The 18,903-nt window shown below is 38.7% G+C and overlaps 1 protein-coding gene across 1 annotated transcript in view; it reads right to left on the bottom strand.

Annotated features, from left to right (window-relative positions):
- LONRF2 (LON peptidase N-terminal domain and ring finger 2) overlaps positions 1 to 18,903 on the bottom strand; it is an 84,932-nt gene that overhangs the window by 38,483 nt on the left and 27,546 nt on the right. Inside the window, 2 exon segments of the mRNA XM_006870773.1 lie at positions 9,194 to 9,395; positions 13,442 to 13,603. Coding sequence (XP_006870835.1) covers positions 9,194 to 9,395; positions 13,442 to 13,603 — 364 coding nt within the window.

The following is an 18,903-nucleotide window of genomic DNA, read 5'->3' as shown; positions in this document are numbered from 1 at the left end:
TCTAGATGGGCCTGTTGAAAGAAGATGGGGATAAGATACTTGAAGATTCAACAGTGAGTAGTTGTTAGCATGACTAACTGCGATTTTCACAACTGTAAAGGTATTAGTTTGTAACAAAAAATGAGGTGTAGTTAATTTTACAGTTCAGAAGAGAGGACCCTAGGATCATCAAATGAGAAAAACATGAGCAGAATGTGGAACCTTAACCAGAGAAATAGTGACACCAGAGATGGAGGAGGCAGAGATGATGACATGGAGAGATAGAGGAGGTGAGGTCTCTAGACTCATGGGAAGAGAAGAAAGGCTGTGTGCTGGTGACTAGGAAGCAGGCTTGCACAATGTGCCCTTTGATTGTTTAAATGACTATATAATTCCTGAGTGCTTTTGTGTACATCAAAACAACAACAAATCAGGTTAATCTCCCTTGCTTCACCATTGTGTGAGTATACCCGTCTTCCATCTTTGCCATGTCTTCTCCTAAGACTTTCAAGATTAAGAGATTCCAGGCTAGGGTGGAGGTGCAGTGAAGTTCGCCATCAACAATACCACAGAATACCAGGCAAAGCAGATCCAGGGCAAAGCTACAAAACTTGGAACCACAGAGATAGGAATATTTTGAAGGTTTGAAGGTCTACAGATTGTAGAACTTGAAGCTTAAGTAAAAATCGTGCACTTTTGAATCTACCAGCTGGGCTCGGAGCCGACATATTGGGTGAGACCAAACGACAAGACAAACAGGGGAGCGGAAACACCATGGGAAAACGCTGTGGGAACCTTGGAGCAAAGGTGGACTTTGTCAGTTTTGCTTTGTTCTGATTTTTCCTTTCCTTTTTTGGTGCCTGGTCATTAAGTGCGCCCCACTGTTTGCCCACCTCCATTCTGGTGACTAGAGGGGGTAGTGGACACCCCCACCCTCAGCACTGGTGGGTTCTTCTGCCATGCATGCCCATAGATACTCAGTCCAAGAGCAAGCCCTAAAAGCTTTTTGCTTGTCTTTTGTTTTTTTAACACAGGAAAAGGGAAGGACAGGACTGAAGAGAGGGAAAGGGAATTTAAATACAAAACAGGCAGAAAATTAAAGCCTGAGGTATATATAGCATAACAACCAACACTGGCATCCTGAAAGCTCTTAGGCATCTTTGAAACCAAGAAGCTGAAGAGAGGACCTTAAAGTTAAAGTCATATTCGGCTACAGATTTTTTATTTTCATCTTCTCTCCCTCCTCTCATTTTTCTGTGATTATAGACTGCAGTATTCAGTCTTAGTTTTGTTGTTGTTGTTTTTTGTTTAGTTTTTTTCTCTTGTATTTTTTCACTGGTGCTGTTTTGCTATTATATGCTCCCCCTCTTCGACCTTTGGAGGACTCTGTCTCCATAAATTACACAAGAAGAATCAGCAACTGCTGCCATATAGACAAGCTACAATCACATTCTACAAAACACCAAAACACAGGCAAGAACCAATACCAATGACCATATACCAGGGAAACAGACAACACCTGTTAAAGTTACTCTGAGTTAAGCAATAAGAGTGAAAAGGGAAGCCCACATCCTGATCACATCTCCCTGGAAGCAAGCAGAAAGCATAAAAAATGCCAAAACACATACTCAATTAAGTATAAGGCCACAGATGAATACTAATCATGTCCAAGAAGCAAAAGCAGATGCCCATATCAGCACATGTTCAGAAACATAAAATGTCTGTGACAAATGACCTAGAGGTAGACCTGGACTCCTTTCTGGACGGAGGGCTTGGAAATGCCTGAGAAGGAATTCAGAAAAATGATTATAAAATGTTTCAAAACATTTTACAGTGGAGTTGAGAAAAATAAGGAAGAAGCCAGGAAAGCATTACAGGAACAATCAAAATAAGATAGATACAGCATTGGAAACAATTCAAAACCTAAGGAAAGAGGTCTAAACGATCAATAACAGATTACGGGAAATAGACAATACTTTGAAAGGGCAAAGGAGTAGAATAGATGAGATGGAAGGCATAGCCAGTGAGCTGCAAGACAAATCTCTCAATACCACTAAGACAGAAGAACAAACAAACAAAAAGGATAAAAATTCTGAAGAAGGTCTAAGATTCATGTTGGACAACATGAAGAGGAATAACTTAAGAATTATTGGCATTCCAGAACAAGAAGAATCCCACAAGTCCACAGAGGAAATAGTTGAACTACTGAAAGAAACTTTCTCTAACATACTGAAAAGTGAAAAGATAAACATTCAAGAAACTCAACTTCAGGAACGATAGACCCCAAAAGGAAATCACCAAGACTTATCATTGTCAAGCTCTCCAAAATTAAACACAAGGACACACTTCAGAAAGCAGCCAGGGAAAACAGAAGTGTCACATACAAAGGCCAGTAAGTCAGATAAAACTCAGATCTCTCAGCAGAAACCTTGCAAGCAAGAAGGCAATGGGGAGACATATATAAAACCCTGAAAGAAAAAAATTTCCAACCAAGAATCCCTTATCGAGCAAAGCTATCAATCATATATGATGATGTAATAAAAAATTCCAAGACAAACAGAAGCTAAGGGATTTTGCCAAAGCCAACCCTGCACTAAAAAACATCCCAAGGGGAGTTCTGTGGAATGAGAACCAACAAGAACAGACAACAACCAAAGACTGACATACGTGTCAGCACCTCCCAGTATTAAATCAACAGAAGGAAAAGTTGAGAACAGAACAAAACTATAAGAACAAACTCTGAGAATCTGGGAGGTCAGTCTATGATCAAAACAAGTACAATGTAAAAGAAGGTAAACACGTAGGAACAGAGATCCAAATAGTGAGAAGGTCAGGTCTATTACAAGATAAAATACACTGCACTAAATGGAAGTAAAAGTTAATGGACAATAAGGCAACCTCAAAGAAAATTAACACTTCACAACATACCAAGAGAATGAAAATCCAAGAAAAACATGGAAACATTAAAACTATGAGGAAACTCACAAGAAAGAACACAAAAATCATGAATTCAACCAAGGAAGACACACAGAACAAAGAAAGCAGCAGCACCACAAAAAAACAAATATAATGGCAGCAATTAATCAATACCTACCAATAACTACACAGAATGTAAATGGATTAAATGTACCTGTTAAGAGATGAGGGTGGCAGAATGGATAAGAAAACAAGATCCTTCAATATGCTGTCTGCAAGAGACACATCTCACACACAGAGGCAAAAACAGATTAAAAGACAAAAGGATAGAAAAAAATATACCAAGCTAATTGCAGTAAAAAATGAACAGCAGTGGCAGTAGCAATCCTTGATAAAATAAACTTTAATGCAAAACACAGCATAATAGATAAAGAAGGACATTATCTCATGATTAAAGGGACAATTGAACAAGATGAAATAAATCATAATAAATATCTATGTGCCCAATGAAAGAGCTCCAAAATATATAAAGCAAACTCTAATAAATTTGAAGAAATAGATAAATCTACAACAATAGTGGATGATTTTAATACACTGCTTTCAAAAATCGATATAACAACCAGAAAGAAACTTGACAAAGACCCAGAAGAACTAAACAACACAATCAGCCAACTGGACCTCATAGATGTGTATAGAGCATTCAACCCAACAACTGCACAAATACACATTCTTTTCCAATGCACATGAAACATTCTCCAGAAAAGACCATGTTTTAGGCCACAAAACAAATCTCCCTAAATTTACAAATATCAAAATCTACAAAGCATCTTCTGAGACCACAATGCTATCAAATTAGAAATCAACAATAGGAAGACCAAGGAAATCAAGTCAAATACATAGAAACTGATTAACACCCTGCTGAAAGCGACTGGGTAGTAGAAGAAATTAAATGTGAATTCACAAAGTTCCAATAAATAAATGAGAACGAAAACACGACATACCAAAATCTTTGGGACACGGGGAAAGCGGTGCTGAGAAGACAATTTATTGCAGTAAGTGCTAACATCCAAAAAGAAGAAAGAACCAAAATTAACACATTAACACAGCCATCTACAACAATTAGAAACAGACTAACAGAGGGAACCCATAGACACCAAAAGAAAAGTAAAAATAAAGATTAGAGCAGAAATAAATGAGATAGAAAACAAAAAAACTACAGAAACAATCAACAGGACAAGAAGCTGGTTCTTTGAAAGAATTAACAAAATCGACAGACCATTGGCAAACTTAACAAAAGAAAAGAAGAAGACACAAATAACACACATTAGAAACCACATGGGTGATATCACAATGGAACCAAAGAAAATCAAAAGGATAATAACAGAATACTATGAAGAGTTGTACTCTAACAAATTTGAAAAATTAGAAGAGATGGATATATTTTTAGATAAACACGACCTACCTAAACTAAGTAGAAAACCTGAACAGACCCATAACAAAAGAAAAATTGATAAAGTCATCAAAAGACTCCCAACCAAAAAAAGTCCAGGCCCAGACGGTTCACTGGTGAATTCTATCAAACATTTAGGGAGGAGCTGTCACCAATTGTACTCAAAAATTTCCAGAAGATAGAGGAGGATGGAAAATTTCCTAATACATTTTATGAAGCAAGCATAACCCTCCTACCAAAACCAGGGAAGGACGTCACTAAGAAAGAAAATTATAGACCAATATCCCTCATGAACATTGATACAAAAATTTTCAACAAAATCCTAGCAAACAGACTCCAGCAACACATCAGAAAGATAATACATCATGATCAAGTGGGATTCGTATCAAGGGATGCAAGGATGGTTCAACATTAGAAAAACTATTAGAAAAACTATCAATGTTATCCACCATATAAATAAGAAAAAAAGAACCACATGATCATATCGATTAATGCAGAAAAGGCATTTGACAAAATCCTAATAAAAACACTCAGCAAAACAGGAATTGAAGGGAAATTCCTCAACATAATTCAGAGCATATATACAAAACCAACAGTTTACATTACTCTCAATGGAGAGAAACTGAAAGCCTTCCCTCTGTGAAGAGGAACCAGAGAAGGATGCCCTTTGTCACCACTCCTATTCAATATTGTGCTGGAACCCTTAGCAAGAGCTATACAGCAAGACAGGGAAATTAAAGGCATACAAACTGGCAACGAAGAAGTAAAACTCTCCCTATTTGCAGACGGTATGATCCTATACGTAAAAAACTGCAAAGACTCAGTGAAACAGCTACCAGACCTCATTGAAAGATCAGCAAAGTGGCAGGATATAAGATCGACATACAAAAATCAGTTGGATTCCTCTATACCAAAAATGACAACATTGAAAAGGACATTAGGAAAGCAATGCCATTTACAATAGCCACCGAAAAGATAAAATATCTAGGAATAAATGTAACCAGAAAAACAAAGGACTTTAACAAGGGAAACTACAAAACACTTCTACAAGAAACCAAAAGAGACTTACAAAAATGGAAGCGTAATATACCATGCTAATAGATAGGAAGACTTAACATTGTGAAAATGTCAATACTGCCCAAAGCAATTTACATATATAATGCAATCCCAATCCAGATTCCAACGACATTCTTCACAGAGATGGAAAAAAGAATTACAGATTCTATATGGAAAGGAAAGAGACCCAGGATAAGCAAAGCACTGCTTAAGAAAAAGAATAAGGTTGGAGATCTCTCACTTTCTGACTTCAAAATTTACTACACAGCTAGTGTTCAAAACAGCTTGGTACTGGTACAATGAAAGATACATAGATCAATGGAACAGAATCGAGATTCCAGAAATTAAACCATCTACAACATACGCCAACTGATTTTTGACTAAACACCTAAATATACAGCATAGAGAGGTGATAGTCTCTTCAACAGATGGCGCTGACAGACTGGAAACCGATATGCAAAAGACTGAAACAAGACCATCACCTCACACCTTATACAAAAACCAACGTAACATGGATTGAAGACCTCAATGTGATTCCCAGAATTATGAAGGCCATCAATGAAAAAATAGAGACATATGTGAGTGTACTAATTCTGGGAATACAGAGACTACAAAACATTTTGAAAACCACACAAGCAAAAGTAGACAAAATAGATGAGTGGGACATACTAAAAATTAAAAATTTATGTGCATCAAAAGACTTCACCAGAAGAGTAAAAAGGGAACCCACAGAATGGGAAAAAATCTTTTGCAAAAATCAGGCAAGGGATTCATTTCTAAAATATATAGGAAACTACAACACCTCTACAAGAAAAGGACAAACAGCCCAATTAAAAAGTGGGCACAGAACATGAACAGACACTTCACCAAGGAAGAGATCCAGGCAGTCAACAAACATATGAAGAAATGTGCACGATCACTAGCCATTAGAGAGATGCAAATCAAAACAACAATGAGATATCATCTCACACCAACAACAGCAAAGATCAAAAATGTAGAGGACAATACATGCTGGCAGGGATGTGGAGAGACTGGGACACTCCTGCATTGCTGGTGGGACTGCAAAATGGTCCAACCTCTCTGGACAGCAATATGGCGCCTTCCTCAGAAGGTTGAAAACAGGAATACCTTATGATCCAGCAATTCCTCTACTTGGTATTTACCCACAAGAAAAACAAGCCACAACACGAGAAGATATATGCAACACCAATGTTCAGAGCAGCACTATTTACAATAGCAAAAAGATGGAGACAGCTAAAGTGCCCATCAACTGAAGAATGGATAAACAAACTGTGGTATATAAACATAATGGAATATTATGCTGCCTTGAAGAATAACAATGAAGCTGCATACCACAAGTTAACATGGATGAACGTTGAGGGCATTATGTTGAGTGAAATTAGTCAGTCACAAAAAGAGAAATACTGCATAGGTCCACTACTGTAAAAGACTAAGAAAAAGAATTCATACTAAACGGGGGTGCGGGGATTCTTTCCTGATTGCTGGGATGTTGAGGAAGGGTGAGGGGAGGGATGGAAAGATGGAGCACAAGGCAGGGAATAGACACATTGATAGTTTGGGAGCTGGGGAGGGGGGCAATATACGAGAAGGGAGAGGGGAATGGAAAAACAAAGCAGATGGGAGAATAATTAGGCAGGTTTGAATGCGCTAAGTGGGACACAGGTAAATAATGATGTATGCATAACCTTGGAACAATAGGGTTCTGGGATAGAGATTGAGCCATGGTTGGAATGCGGAAAAGGGGGGAGTAATGTTAAGATGCTTGGCTGTCTTTTGAATCTTGGTTTTCCTTGCATTATATTATATAATAGACACTGAAGGGGGAGAGAAAAGAATAGCCAGAAACATCACCATAGAAAGCTTGTAAGTCAGTCTTCTGCCTATAACTGATTGGAATACCTAAAATGGGGCTACAATGTGCCCAGTGAAGGAGGCTTTCTGCAGAGCCTCTACAATACGTAAGACTGTAGGCGGAATCCTGAACCACATCTAGATCTTCAGAGATGGGAAATTTCCACCTGAAAGGATTAACGAACCAGCCTGGAGCAGCTAGAAGAACAGGAGATACTTCTTGAAAGAAAGACCTACAGGAAAAATACAAAACAATAAAGGCAGATGGACTGTTACTACAAGAACAAGCAAGTTCCTTGCCCAGGAAACATCAAGGCAAGTGGTCGGGTCCCCTCAGTGCAAACCCCCTTCCAAGACTAAGACTCAATACATGCTCTTATTGGTGAATAACGCTCATCACCAATAAGGGGAAGTGAGGGAAAAACAGCAATGAAGCAGAGAGCTAAGCCCTACAATGTTCAATAGACTTCTGTGAACCCGGGTGAAGACCTGGTTGGCCAGCAGTGTGGCAAGACCTGGGGACTCTTGAACCCAGAGTCAGTGAGTGACATAACCACAGAGGAATAGAGTGGAGAGTGATGCGTCCAGCGGATAAGAAGTGAGGGAATCTGCACAAGAACACCCATACTTGCAGATAATACTCACTTGACCTGGCTTCAATGACTGGATGATCAGAGCTCGACCAGAAGAAGAGGGAAAAAAGCATAATCTGATACAATTTGATGAACTTGACCTACACCTATGGAAGCAGTAGCTCAAAAGAGAGAACAAATCCTTACAGCAAGGATCATTCCCACCCCTCCATACACAGAGTAGACAAGGATGGGCAACTTGGGACATTGGCTACCCAAAATGGGGGGGCTACAAAGGCAAGAAGTGACTGGCTTACAAGCTTTCAAGAGGGTAGGTAGATTCATAGGGCATGGAGAAAGGTAGAATCTCCACTGCGTAGTATACAAGCTGTCTAGGCGGGGCTGATGAAATGAAATCCGGATGGATCTCTTGTGATACAATAGTGAATAATTGTTATCTGGACTGCTTGTGAAGGCTGGAATTGTAAAGGTAGACTTTTTTTTTAGCAAGGAAGGGAATGATTAACTTTTCAGCCTAAGAGCGGAGGTCCCTGAGACCATCAAGGGAGAAAAGCAGAGTGGGACCCTACCCAGAGAAGCAGTGATGTCTGAGATGGAGGCAGAGATGATGACATGGAGAGATGTAAGTGTTGGGGACTTCAGACACAGAGAGGGAGAGGGGCCGTGTGCTGATGACCGGGGAACAGGCTTGCAGTGTATACCCTTTGGTTGGTTGATGATGCATGGAGGGGATTGTTAACCATAGCAATGAAATGATATACTATAGGATGAATGTAAAACTAATGTTCTCCCATGTAAACTATCACATAATTCACAATATTTAAAAAAATAAAAGATTAAGAGATTCCATCAGGAGTCGCACGTGTGACAGCACACATAATTTACCTAGATTGTAGCATTCTACTAAAATCAAGTAAAATGTTGTCATGATCTGATCCACTAAACACACATTAAATACTTCTGGTTCTCATTTTCATTCTTCTGCGCATTAAAATGCTCACTAATAAATATGTGAGATCTTTGGTTTTGGAGGGAAAAATCCAGGTTGATGGATCTGTTTGTCTCCGTTCTACTCTTTTCCTATCCTTTTTATCAGTTGACATTCCATTTTCCCCTCCACTTTCAAATCCTGGGGTTTGCATTCTACATAAATGACCTGTAAGTCAAAGATTCTTTTTTTCTCATTTCTTTCCTCCCTTCTCCTCACCCCTTGTTAAAAGTTCACAAAGAGGAATAACATCTTACTAAGCTATTGTGGTAAACATACTCAAGAATTTTTAATTACCTGCGTTTAACATAATATTGAATGACTAAAGACTTTACTAACCTTTTCTCCAGATGTTCCTAAGGATGTTCCAGTCATGAACTACCACTGGATCATTTGAAAGCGGTCTCTTTAAAGCAGTGTTGGGTTTCACATCAAGGACACTGTCTACTATTTTTCTATCCTCTTTGAAGTGAAGACCCATTAGAAAATATTTAACCGCAGAATTGAGATCTCTAAACACATACGACTTCTTACATGGATTCTGGGTAAATAGGAAGAAAGAATACTTAAGAAATCACATCATAAAATAACAAGACATAATTCATATATAGTAACCATCTTAGAAATCTTTGGAGGAAACAAGGTTTACAACTCTTTTTATTTGGTTTATCTATTAACATATATGTGTGTACTCATGTCTTGTAAACATGTCAAATTTTTTTTTTACAGTAAAGATAACAAAATCCCACCAGCTGCTCCTTGGTAACCCTACATAGGGTCACTGTGTGTCAGAACTAAACAACAAAAATGGAGGAGGGGCAGTTGGCAAACAAATGGAGGTGTGATTTATTTAAAAATATGGTTTGTGTATCTAAAGAAAACAAATGTATACACTTAAACTCACACGAAGCTAAGTGAAAAAGCATTGCTACTAGGGTTCTAGTTATATATGCATGGGTCTATTCAAACAAAATGTCCTTAAACTTATTTCTGCAAACACTACATGGACACAGACAACTTCTCTCAGTAATACACTTGTTGCAAGTCTCATTAGAGTGCCTTCAAAAAAGAAAAAGAAAAAAGGAAGTCCATTTAAAAAATCTTCCAAAGAGTTCTGATGGGCCACTTCAATTCAAGGCAGACAGGTCAGCTCAGAAAGTTATGGAGACTTTGGAGGGATTCCCAAGGCATCATCTGGACAAATTTTTCTCAAAGGCCACAGGATGATTGAGGGGTTTATATTGTTAGAAGTTTTTCTGTTTTGTTTTTTAATTTGGGGAGGAAAAGGTCAGGAAAGCTATGCTAGGTAAGTATGTGAGACCAAGTTTGGCCATGGAGCCCTCTGGCTGCACTTCTTCCAACACAGATCTATTTGTTCATTTGGAAGCCCCTCGCACTTTCAATATTCTCCTCAAAAACTCAGATGCATCAATTCTTTAAAAAGAAAAAAAATTTATCAATTATTTCAATTATTCTATGATCTCCCTTATTCACTGTCCAGATTTTGCATGCATCTGAGGTTATTTCAGATACCATGGCTTGGGTCAGGTGCACCTTAGTTCTCAAAAGCTGATTTCTGTGCTCGTCAACACTTTAAAAAGATCTTGTGCAGATTTGCCTAATGCAATACATATCGTTTGATTTCTTGACTGATGCTTCCATGAGTGTTCACAGTTGACCCAGGAAGAATGAAGTCCTTGACAACTTCAATCTTTACTCCACTAATAAGAATGTTATTTATTGGTCTAGTGGTGAGGATTTTTGTTTTCTTTACAATGAGATGCAATCCATACCAAAGGCTGTGCTCTTTGATCTTCATCAGTAAGATGTTTTAAGTCCTCTTCACTTTCAGAAAGCAAGGTTGTATCATCTGCATAACGCAGGTTAAGAAGGCTTCCTCCAATCTTGATGCCACGTTTTTCTTCATATAACCCAGGAAGCTTGGATTATTTGCACAGCATACAGGTTGAATAAATATGGTGAAAGAATACAACCCTGTCGCACACCTTTCTTAATTTTAAAACATTCAGTGTTCTCATGTTCTGTTCGAACAACTGCCTCTTGGTCCATGTACAGATTCCTCATGAGTACAATTAAGTGTTCCAGAATACTCGTACTTTGCAATGTTGGTCCATAGATTGTCATGATCCACACAATCAAAAGCCTTTACATACTCCATAAAGCACAAGTAAACATCTTTCTGATATTCTCTGCTTTCAGCCAAGATCCATCAGACATCAGCAATGATATCGCTCATTCCATGGCTTCTTCTGAATCCGGCTTGACCTCTGGAAGTTCTCTGTCAATGTATGCTTACAGCTGTCTGTGTTACCTTCAGTAAAACTGTATTTGCATGGGCTACCAAAGATACTGTCAGATGATTTCAACATCCCGTTGGGTCACTTCTCTTTAGAATGGGCACAAATATGGATCTATTCCATCAGTTGGCCAGACAGTTGTGTTCCAAATTTCTTGGCAGAGATGAGAGCCTCTTATGCCACCTCACTTTCTTGAAAAATTTCAATTTGTATTCCATCAATTCCTGATGCCGCCTTCTTTGCCAATCCCTCCAATGCACCTTGAACTTCTTAAGTAGTATCATTGGTTTGTGATCATACATTACCACTTGAAATGGTTGCACATCAACCATTTCTTTTTGGTACAGTGACTCTGTTTATTCCTATCTTCTTTTGATGCTTTCTGCATCATTCAATAATTTGCACAGAGACTCCTTCAATAACAAAAGTCAAGGCTTGAATTTTTTCTTCAGTTCCCCCAGCTTGAGAAATGCTGAGCGTGTTCTACCTTTTTGGTTTTCTGACTCCAGATCTTTGCACATTTTGTTCTAAGATTTGACTTTGTCTTCTTCAACTGATGTTTGAATTTTCTGTTCAGCTCTTGTACCTTTCTCAATTCTTCCATCTACTTTAGCATCTCTACGCTGGAAAGCAAGTTTCAGTGTCTCCTCTGACATCCATTTTGACCGTTTCCTTCTTTGTTCTCTTCTTAATGACTTTTTGCTTTCTTCATGTATGATGTTCTTGATGTCATCCCACAACTCTTCTGGTCTTTGGTCTTTACTGTTTAATGTATCAAATCTGTTCCACAGATGATCTCTAAATTCAGGTGGGATAAATTCAAGGTCATATTTTGGCTTTTGTGGACTTGTTTTCATTTTTGTCAGCTTCAGTTTGAATTTGCATATGAGCAGTTGATGGTCTGTTCTATAGTCTGCCCCTGGCCTTGTTTTGACTGATAAAAAGTTTTTCCATTTTCTCTTTCCAGAGACGTAGTCAATTTGATTTCTGTGTATTCCATCTGGTCTATGTTTGATATAATCGTCTCGTATGCTTTCTAAAGATGGTATTTGTAATGTACAAATCACTGATTCTGCAGAATTCTATCATGCGATCTCCAGCATCATTTCTATCACCAAGGCCTTATTTTCCAACCACTGATTCTTTCTTTGTTCCCAACCTTTGCATTCCAATCATCAGTAATGAGCAATAACATCTTGACTGCATGTATGATCAATTTCAGATTGAAGAAGTTGGTAAACTTCTTCTATTTCATCCTCACTGGCTTTAGTGGTGGGTGTGTAAATTTGAATAATAGTGGTATTAACCGGTCTTCCCTGTGGGCACATGGATATTACCATATCACAGGCAGTGTTGTACCTCATGACTGATCTGGATATGTTCTTTTTGCCAATGAATGCAACACCATTCCTCTTCAATTTATCTTTCCTAGCATAGTAAACCACGTGGCTATCAGATTCAGAATGGCCAATAACCAGACCATTTCAGCTCACTAAGCATTCCATTTCATTTTTGACAATTTCTAATTTTCCTAGATTCATACTTCGTACATTCTGTATTCCGATTAATGGATGTTTACAACTGTTTCTCTTCATTTTCAGTTGTGTCTTATCAGCAAATGAAGGTCCCGCAGGTTTTACTCCATTTGCATCATCACAGTCAGCCCTACCTTGAGGAGGCAGCTCTTCCCCCAGTTGCATTTTGAGTGTCTTCCATCCTGAGAGGCTCCTTTTCCAGCACTATATCTGACAGTGTTTTCAGTGACTAAATATTCAGAAGCAGTTCGTCACTCCTTCCTTCCTAGTCTGTCTTCGTCTGGAAGCTCATCTGAAACCTGTCCACTATGGATGATCCTGCTAGTATTTAAAATGCCCATGGCATAGCTTACAGAATCACAGGAACGCACAAGCCATCACAGTATGACAAACTACAGGTAAAAACTTTATTGACCCTTATACACAAACCTGTACATGTTTTTCACACACACATATATATGACAAACATGTGATCTCTAGCTATTTTATAAAAGGTATTATAAATAAGTCCACTTACTCAAATAATTTTTTTTCAACAACCAAAATAAATTTGAGTTTCTTTTATACTATGGGTTAAGGTATCTTGTTTCTGCTGACTTCCTTTTAAATTCTCAAGCCTCAGATTGAAGAACTATAAATTGGTTTTGAGAAATACTTCTAAATAATAACTTGTAAAGCATTTAAATTAGGGAATTATATAAACTTTGATTAGGATTACACTGATAAATGCATACCTTAGAACTTCCTGCATTAGTCTCTTCTTCCACAGAAGACCGGGTCTTTATAGGGCTGCTAGACTGAAGAGTCAATCTGATATTAAACATTTCGCTTAGTGTGGAAGGCGCTATATTTTGATACGTATTATCTGAATCCTGAAAAAACAACTCATAAATCACCTATAAATTGAAAAGCAAAAAAGCACTTTAGAATTGGAAAAATACATAATATACATTAAAGATTCAGAGGACACAATGAGATCAAATATGTTTTAAAAACTAAGATGACTAAATCCATTTTCCAACTTTTTAAAGTTTCAGGTTTTTGAAACCAGAGTCACAATGTTTTTAAGCATTCCAGCTCTCAATCTTTTCTCATGGCAGTCTCACTAATTATTAAACAAGAGCATTACAACTTCCTTATGGCTAACCCTTGTACATCTGTTACACAAAGTTTCACAGAATTAAAAAAAAAAGATTGTATAGATTATTGTTGTTAAGTCATTTGTGTGTGACTTGTTGATCCTGTACATGGTTTCCAACAAGTGGCTAGTGGGTGTGAACTGTCAACCTTGCAATTAAACAGTCCAGTTCTTGTGCTACAGTGCCACACCGGACTCATACAGATTCACTCTTGTTAAGTGCCAGTTAGTGGGTTCCGACTCACAGCGTTACTGTATGGAGTTTCTGAGGAACTGCTAGCTAGTGTGTCTTAACAGTTGAAGTAACAACAGTCCACTGCTTATTCTATAGCGCCACACCTGGACTCCATATATAAAGTCTCTATTATTGTTGTTAAGTGCCATCGGGTGGATTCTGATTCATAGTGATCCCATAACAGGTTTTCCAAGGAGCATCTGGTGAACTTGAACAACCAACCTTGAGATTCAAACCAATTTTGCAATCAAGCACATTAATCCACGGTGTCATAGGGATTACAAAACTGAATCTAAACTGTGGTCACCCATAGGACGGAGACATCTCTAGCGGACTGCTCCACTGACAAAAGGAATCAGAATAGCTACCGGAAAAAGAACTTTAAAGAGAGATAAAGATGAAGCATCATGACTAAGGATTACGAACAATGAGATCAGGGAACTATGAGGGCAGAGTTACACATTCTGCCTGCCAATCCTCAAGAATGCAGCGGAATTCAAAATCTGAAGAGGGTTAAAAAAAAAAAAAAAAAAAAAATCCTGAAATCCAAAGTATTTCTCCCTCTGTTCTTAAAATCTCCCACTATTACTGAAGATTTGTCTATTTCTTTCTTAAATTCTATTGTTGTTGTTGCTATGTGCCGTGGAGTCGGTTCCAACTCATAGCAACCCTATCTGTACAGGAGCAGAAAGCCTCATCTTTCTTCCGCGGAACAGCTGGTAGTTTTGAACTGCTGACCTTGAGGTTCGCAGCCCGATTCGTAGCCACTATGCTACCAGAGCTCCTTTCAATTCTATTAGAGGTTGCTTTATATATTTTGGGACTCATTCATTGAGAGCATAGGTAATTTAGTTATATATAATACAAATTTTAAGTTGTTAAGTGCCATCGAGTCGGTTCCGACCCATAGCGACCCTGTACAGGGTTTCCGAGGGTGATAATACAAATTATCTTATTCAATTAAACACCCTTTGATCATGAGATAACGTCCTTTCTCTTTTATGCTAATCTTTGCATTAGTTTATTTGATCAGAGATTAGTATTGTCACTTACACTCCATTTTGATTGCAATTAGTTTAGCACATTGTTTTCATCCTTTAACTGTTAATCTGTTTTTATCTTTGTGGGTAAGGTTTGTCTTTTGAAGACAGCATATTGAAGGTTCTTGTTTTCTTATCCATTCTGCCACTCTCTGTTCTCTAACTGGTGCATTTAATCCGTTGACATTCAGTGTAATTAGGTATGAATTAATTGTAAATTAATTTTAAGTAAGTTATGAATTAATTGCTGTCATTAAGGAGCTCTGGTAGCGGTAGTGGTTACGAATCGAGCTGCGAACCTTAAGATCAGCAGTTTGAAATTACCAGCTGTTCCGCCAGAGAAAAATGAGCATTTCTGCTCCCGTAAAGATTTACAGCCTCAGAAACCCTGTTCAGGGTCGGTATTGGTCAGAATCAACTCGACGGCACTTAACAACAACTGCTGTCATTATGGGGTTTTTTTCTGTGTTGCTGCTGATTTTTTTGTTCTACATGCCTTCCTGTGCCAAGTTCATGTTTTTGTTTTTCATGTCCATTTCATCAGTTTTAATCTTTCCATGTTCTTCTTGAATTTTCATTTTCTTGACATTTTGTGATGTATTCATTTTCTTGGTGGTTACCCTGTATTAACTTTTTTCTCCATTTAAAACTGTCTTTTGTCCTCCAATCTACTACCAGACCACCTCATCACCAGGATCTCTGTTCATTCATAGTTTTCCCTTCTTTCACACTGTAACTATTCTTTTATCATAGACTGACCTCCCAAATCCTTTGAATTTTCTGGTAGTTTTATTCTGGTCTGGATGCTTCCATCTGTCAACTGCGTTCTGGTTGGTGCTGTCATGTATGTCAGCCTCTAGTTGTTGTCTGTTCTTGTTGGTTCTCAGTCCCAAGAACTCCCTTTTAGGATGTTCTGAAGTGCTGGGTTGGCTTTGACAAAGTCCCTTAGCTTTTGTGTATCCTGAAATGTTCTGATTACACCATTGTATTTGATTGACAGCTTTGCTGGGTACATTATTCTTGGTTGGCAGTTTTATTCTTTCAGACTTTTATGTATGTTTCCCCAGTGCCTTCTTGCCTGCAGTTTCTGGTGAGAAATCAGAGCTTAATCTGATTTGCTTGCTGTTTTAAGTAACATTTCTCATTTCCCTAGCTGCTTTCAGGATTCTTTCCTTGTGTTTTTTATTTTGGAAAGCTTGATTATGATATGTTGTGATTTTCTTTTGGGGTCTATCCTTCCTGGGGTTTGTTCAGCTTCTTGAATGCTTATCTTCTGGACTTTCATGATGTTAGGGAAATTTTCTTCCAGAAGGTCATCAACTACCTCCTGTGTGGTCTTCTTTGATCCCTCCTCTGGTCCATGATTCCAATAATGTGCTCAAGCTATTCCTCTTCATGTTGTCCTGCACATGAATCTTAAGACTTTCTTCAGAAGTTTTAATTCTTTTTTCTGCTTTCACTTCTATTTTACCTGTATTGAGAGATTTGTCTTCAAGCTCACTGCTTCTGGCTTCCATCTCTTCAATTCTACTTCTTTGCCTTTTCAGCGTATTGTGCATTTCTGGTGTTTTGTTATATCATTTGGACCTCTTTTTGTAGGTTTTGAATTGTTCTCAAGGTTATTTCTATCTTATTCGATTGTTCCTGGAGCACTTTGCTGACTTATTTTTCTCAACCCCTGTGGAGCACTTGGATGTACTTTAGTATCATTCTCCTGAATTCCTTATCAAGCAGTTCCAAAACCTGCCCCTCTTTCCAATGGGAAATCTAGGTCTACCTCCAGCTTATTTGTTTCAGCTACTCTATCTTATTTCTGGACATGAGCTGAGCTCTTCTGTTGTTTTTTGGGCATTTTCAATAATTACGTATATTTTCAATAATTAGATGAATGTATGTTGTTGTTGTTGTTATGTGCCGTGGAGTCAGTTCCAACTCACAGCGACCCTGTACAGGGTTTCCGAGGTTGTAAATATTTACGGGAGCAGAAAGCCTCATCTTTCTCCGGCGGGATAGCTGGTAGTTTCGAACTGCTGACCTCGCGGTTCGCAGCCCGGTTCGTAACCACTACGCTACCAGAGCTAGCCAGTGTATTATTAAACTTTCCGATTGCCTCCTGTTGATGTGATCAGGAAATGGTTTTCCCTTTCCACATCTTTTATTACTCAACTCAGAGTAATTTTAATAAGTGTTGGTTAATACGATTCTCTGGTGCATAGCAGCTGGTATTAGCATTTGCCCAGATGGTGGGATTTTTATAGGGTGTGATTGTAGCTTGGCTATAAGGTAGCATTTACATTCTCTTCTTGGATAACGTTGGGGGGAGAGAAAGCCCATCCCAAGGTAAAGGAGGGACCAAAGAAACCACCAACCCAGATTGGCCATTAAAGTCTGTAATTGCCACACACACAACAAAACAAAAACAGGAAACAAACAACAAAGCAAGACTTTACTGCCCCTTTCTCAGCTTCTTGCCTTCAAGGCCACCGGAGACATTTCAAGATGTTTGGCCTCTTTCCTTTTTTGCCTGTCTCCCTCTCAAGCCCGTTCAGGTATGAAAAACAGCCCAGGGCTAACAAGAGTCGTTTTTTGAAGATCTTTGTGTTTTAAGCTGTTCCTGTTGACTCCTCTACCTTCTTGGATTCTGTGCCTAGTGATCTTTGCTAAGCAGATCTGTGTAAATGCACAGTAGAACCCTCTGGGGGTGGGAGTGTCCACTCACTCAGGTACTCTGTCTTGTCTCAGGGTGAAGGTGCACAGAGAAAGAGAAATTAGCAGAAGAAAAACTGTTCACACCTTTTATATCTGACGATCAATCAGGTTTCAGTAATGAGAATTCTCTCCTGCTCTTCTATCAGCTCCATCCTGCTTAGGATGGCTGTGCCAGGTATGCGCCAACAGCCGCCACTCAGAAAACGCCACTTTTCTTGCTTCTACTACATATCCCTTTGGGCTAATGCATCAGACTGCAAAGTCATTTGAACTGCAAGGTTAGTAGTTCAAGCTCACCAGCTGCTCCTTGGAAACCCTACACAGGGTCGCTGTGGATCAGAATCAACTCAACAGCACTACAAATCCCACTAGCAGTAAGCCTTTGCTCTTTCTAAATATTCCTTTATATGTAGTTCAGAGTTTCGGGACCAAGCCCTGAACCTACTTCATCCAGTATTGTGTGTTATTACTGTCAGAGGTCTGCACGGTGCTTCTCCCTAACCTGCTGTCAAGCCCTGCTTCCTTCTCTTTCTGTTCTTCATGTGACAATGATGGTGCACTGGAATCCATATTTTGTGCAGCAACGAGCAGCTGTATCCTCGGCACAGGTATCATTGTTCTCCACAGAGCTCTGGTGAGCAATCAGGATGATGTCATGTTCCATGGGCATCAACAGGCTAGCACTGGCTTTGGCATTATCTGAGATAGAACTAACTGACCCCATCAACAACCAACCACAGAATGGAGAAAACAAACATCTTGTTAGTAATCCACAAGGCCTAACTATGGTCCTGTGACCTTTGTCATGTGTTATACCTCCCTGAGAATGAACTGAATTTCTCACAGCATTGTTGTTGTTGTTAAGTGCCGTTGAGTCAATCCTGACCCATAGTGACTCTTTATAGGGTTTCCAAAGAGTAGCACTGTTTTGAGGATAAATTAAAATTCACATTAAATTTTCAGACAGGACAAAAGAGAAGACATAGTTAAAACAGAAAACTTAAGAAAATGTTATTTTGACAAGTTGAAATGACGTCAAAAAAACCCAGTTAAGTGAATATCTAATGGGATTTA

This window comes from Chrysochloris asiatica, unplaced genomic scaffold, assembly GCF_000296735.1.
Source record: "Chrysochloris asiatica unplaced genomic scaffold, ChrAsi1.0 scaffold00150, whole genome shotgun sequence".
NCBI lineage: Eukaryota > Metazoa > Chordata > Mammalia > Afrosoricida > Chrysochloridae > Chrysochloris > Chrysochloris asiatica.
The sequence above is the reverse complement of the archived record's forward strand: the minus strand, read 5'-3'. Positions and strand labels throughout refer to the sequence as shown.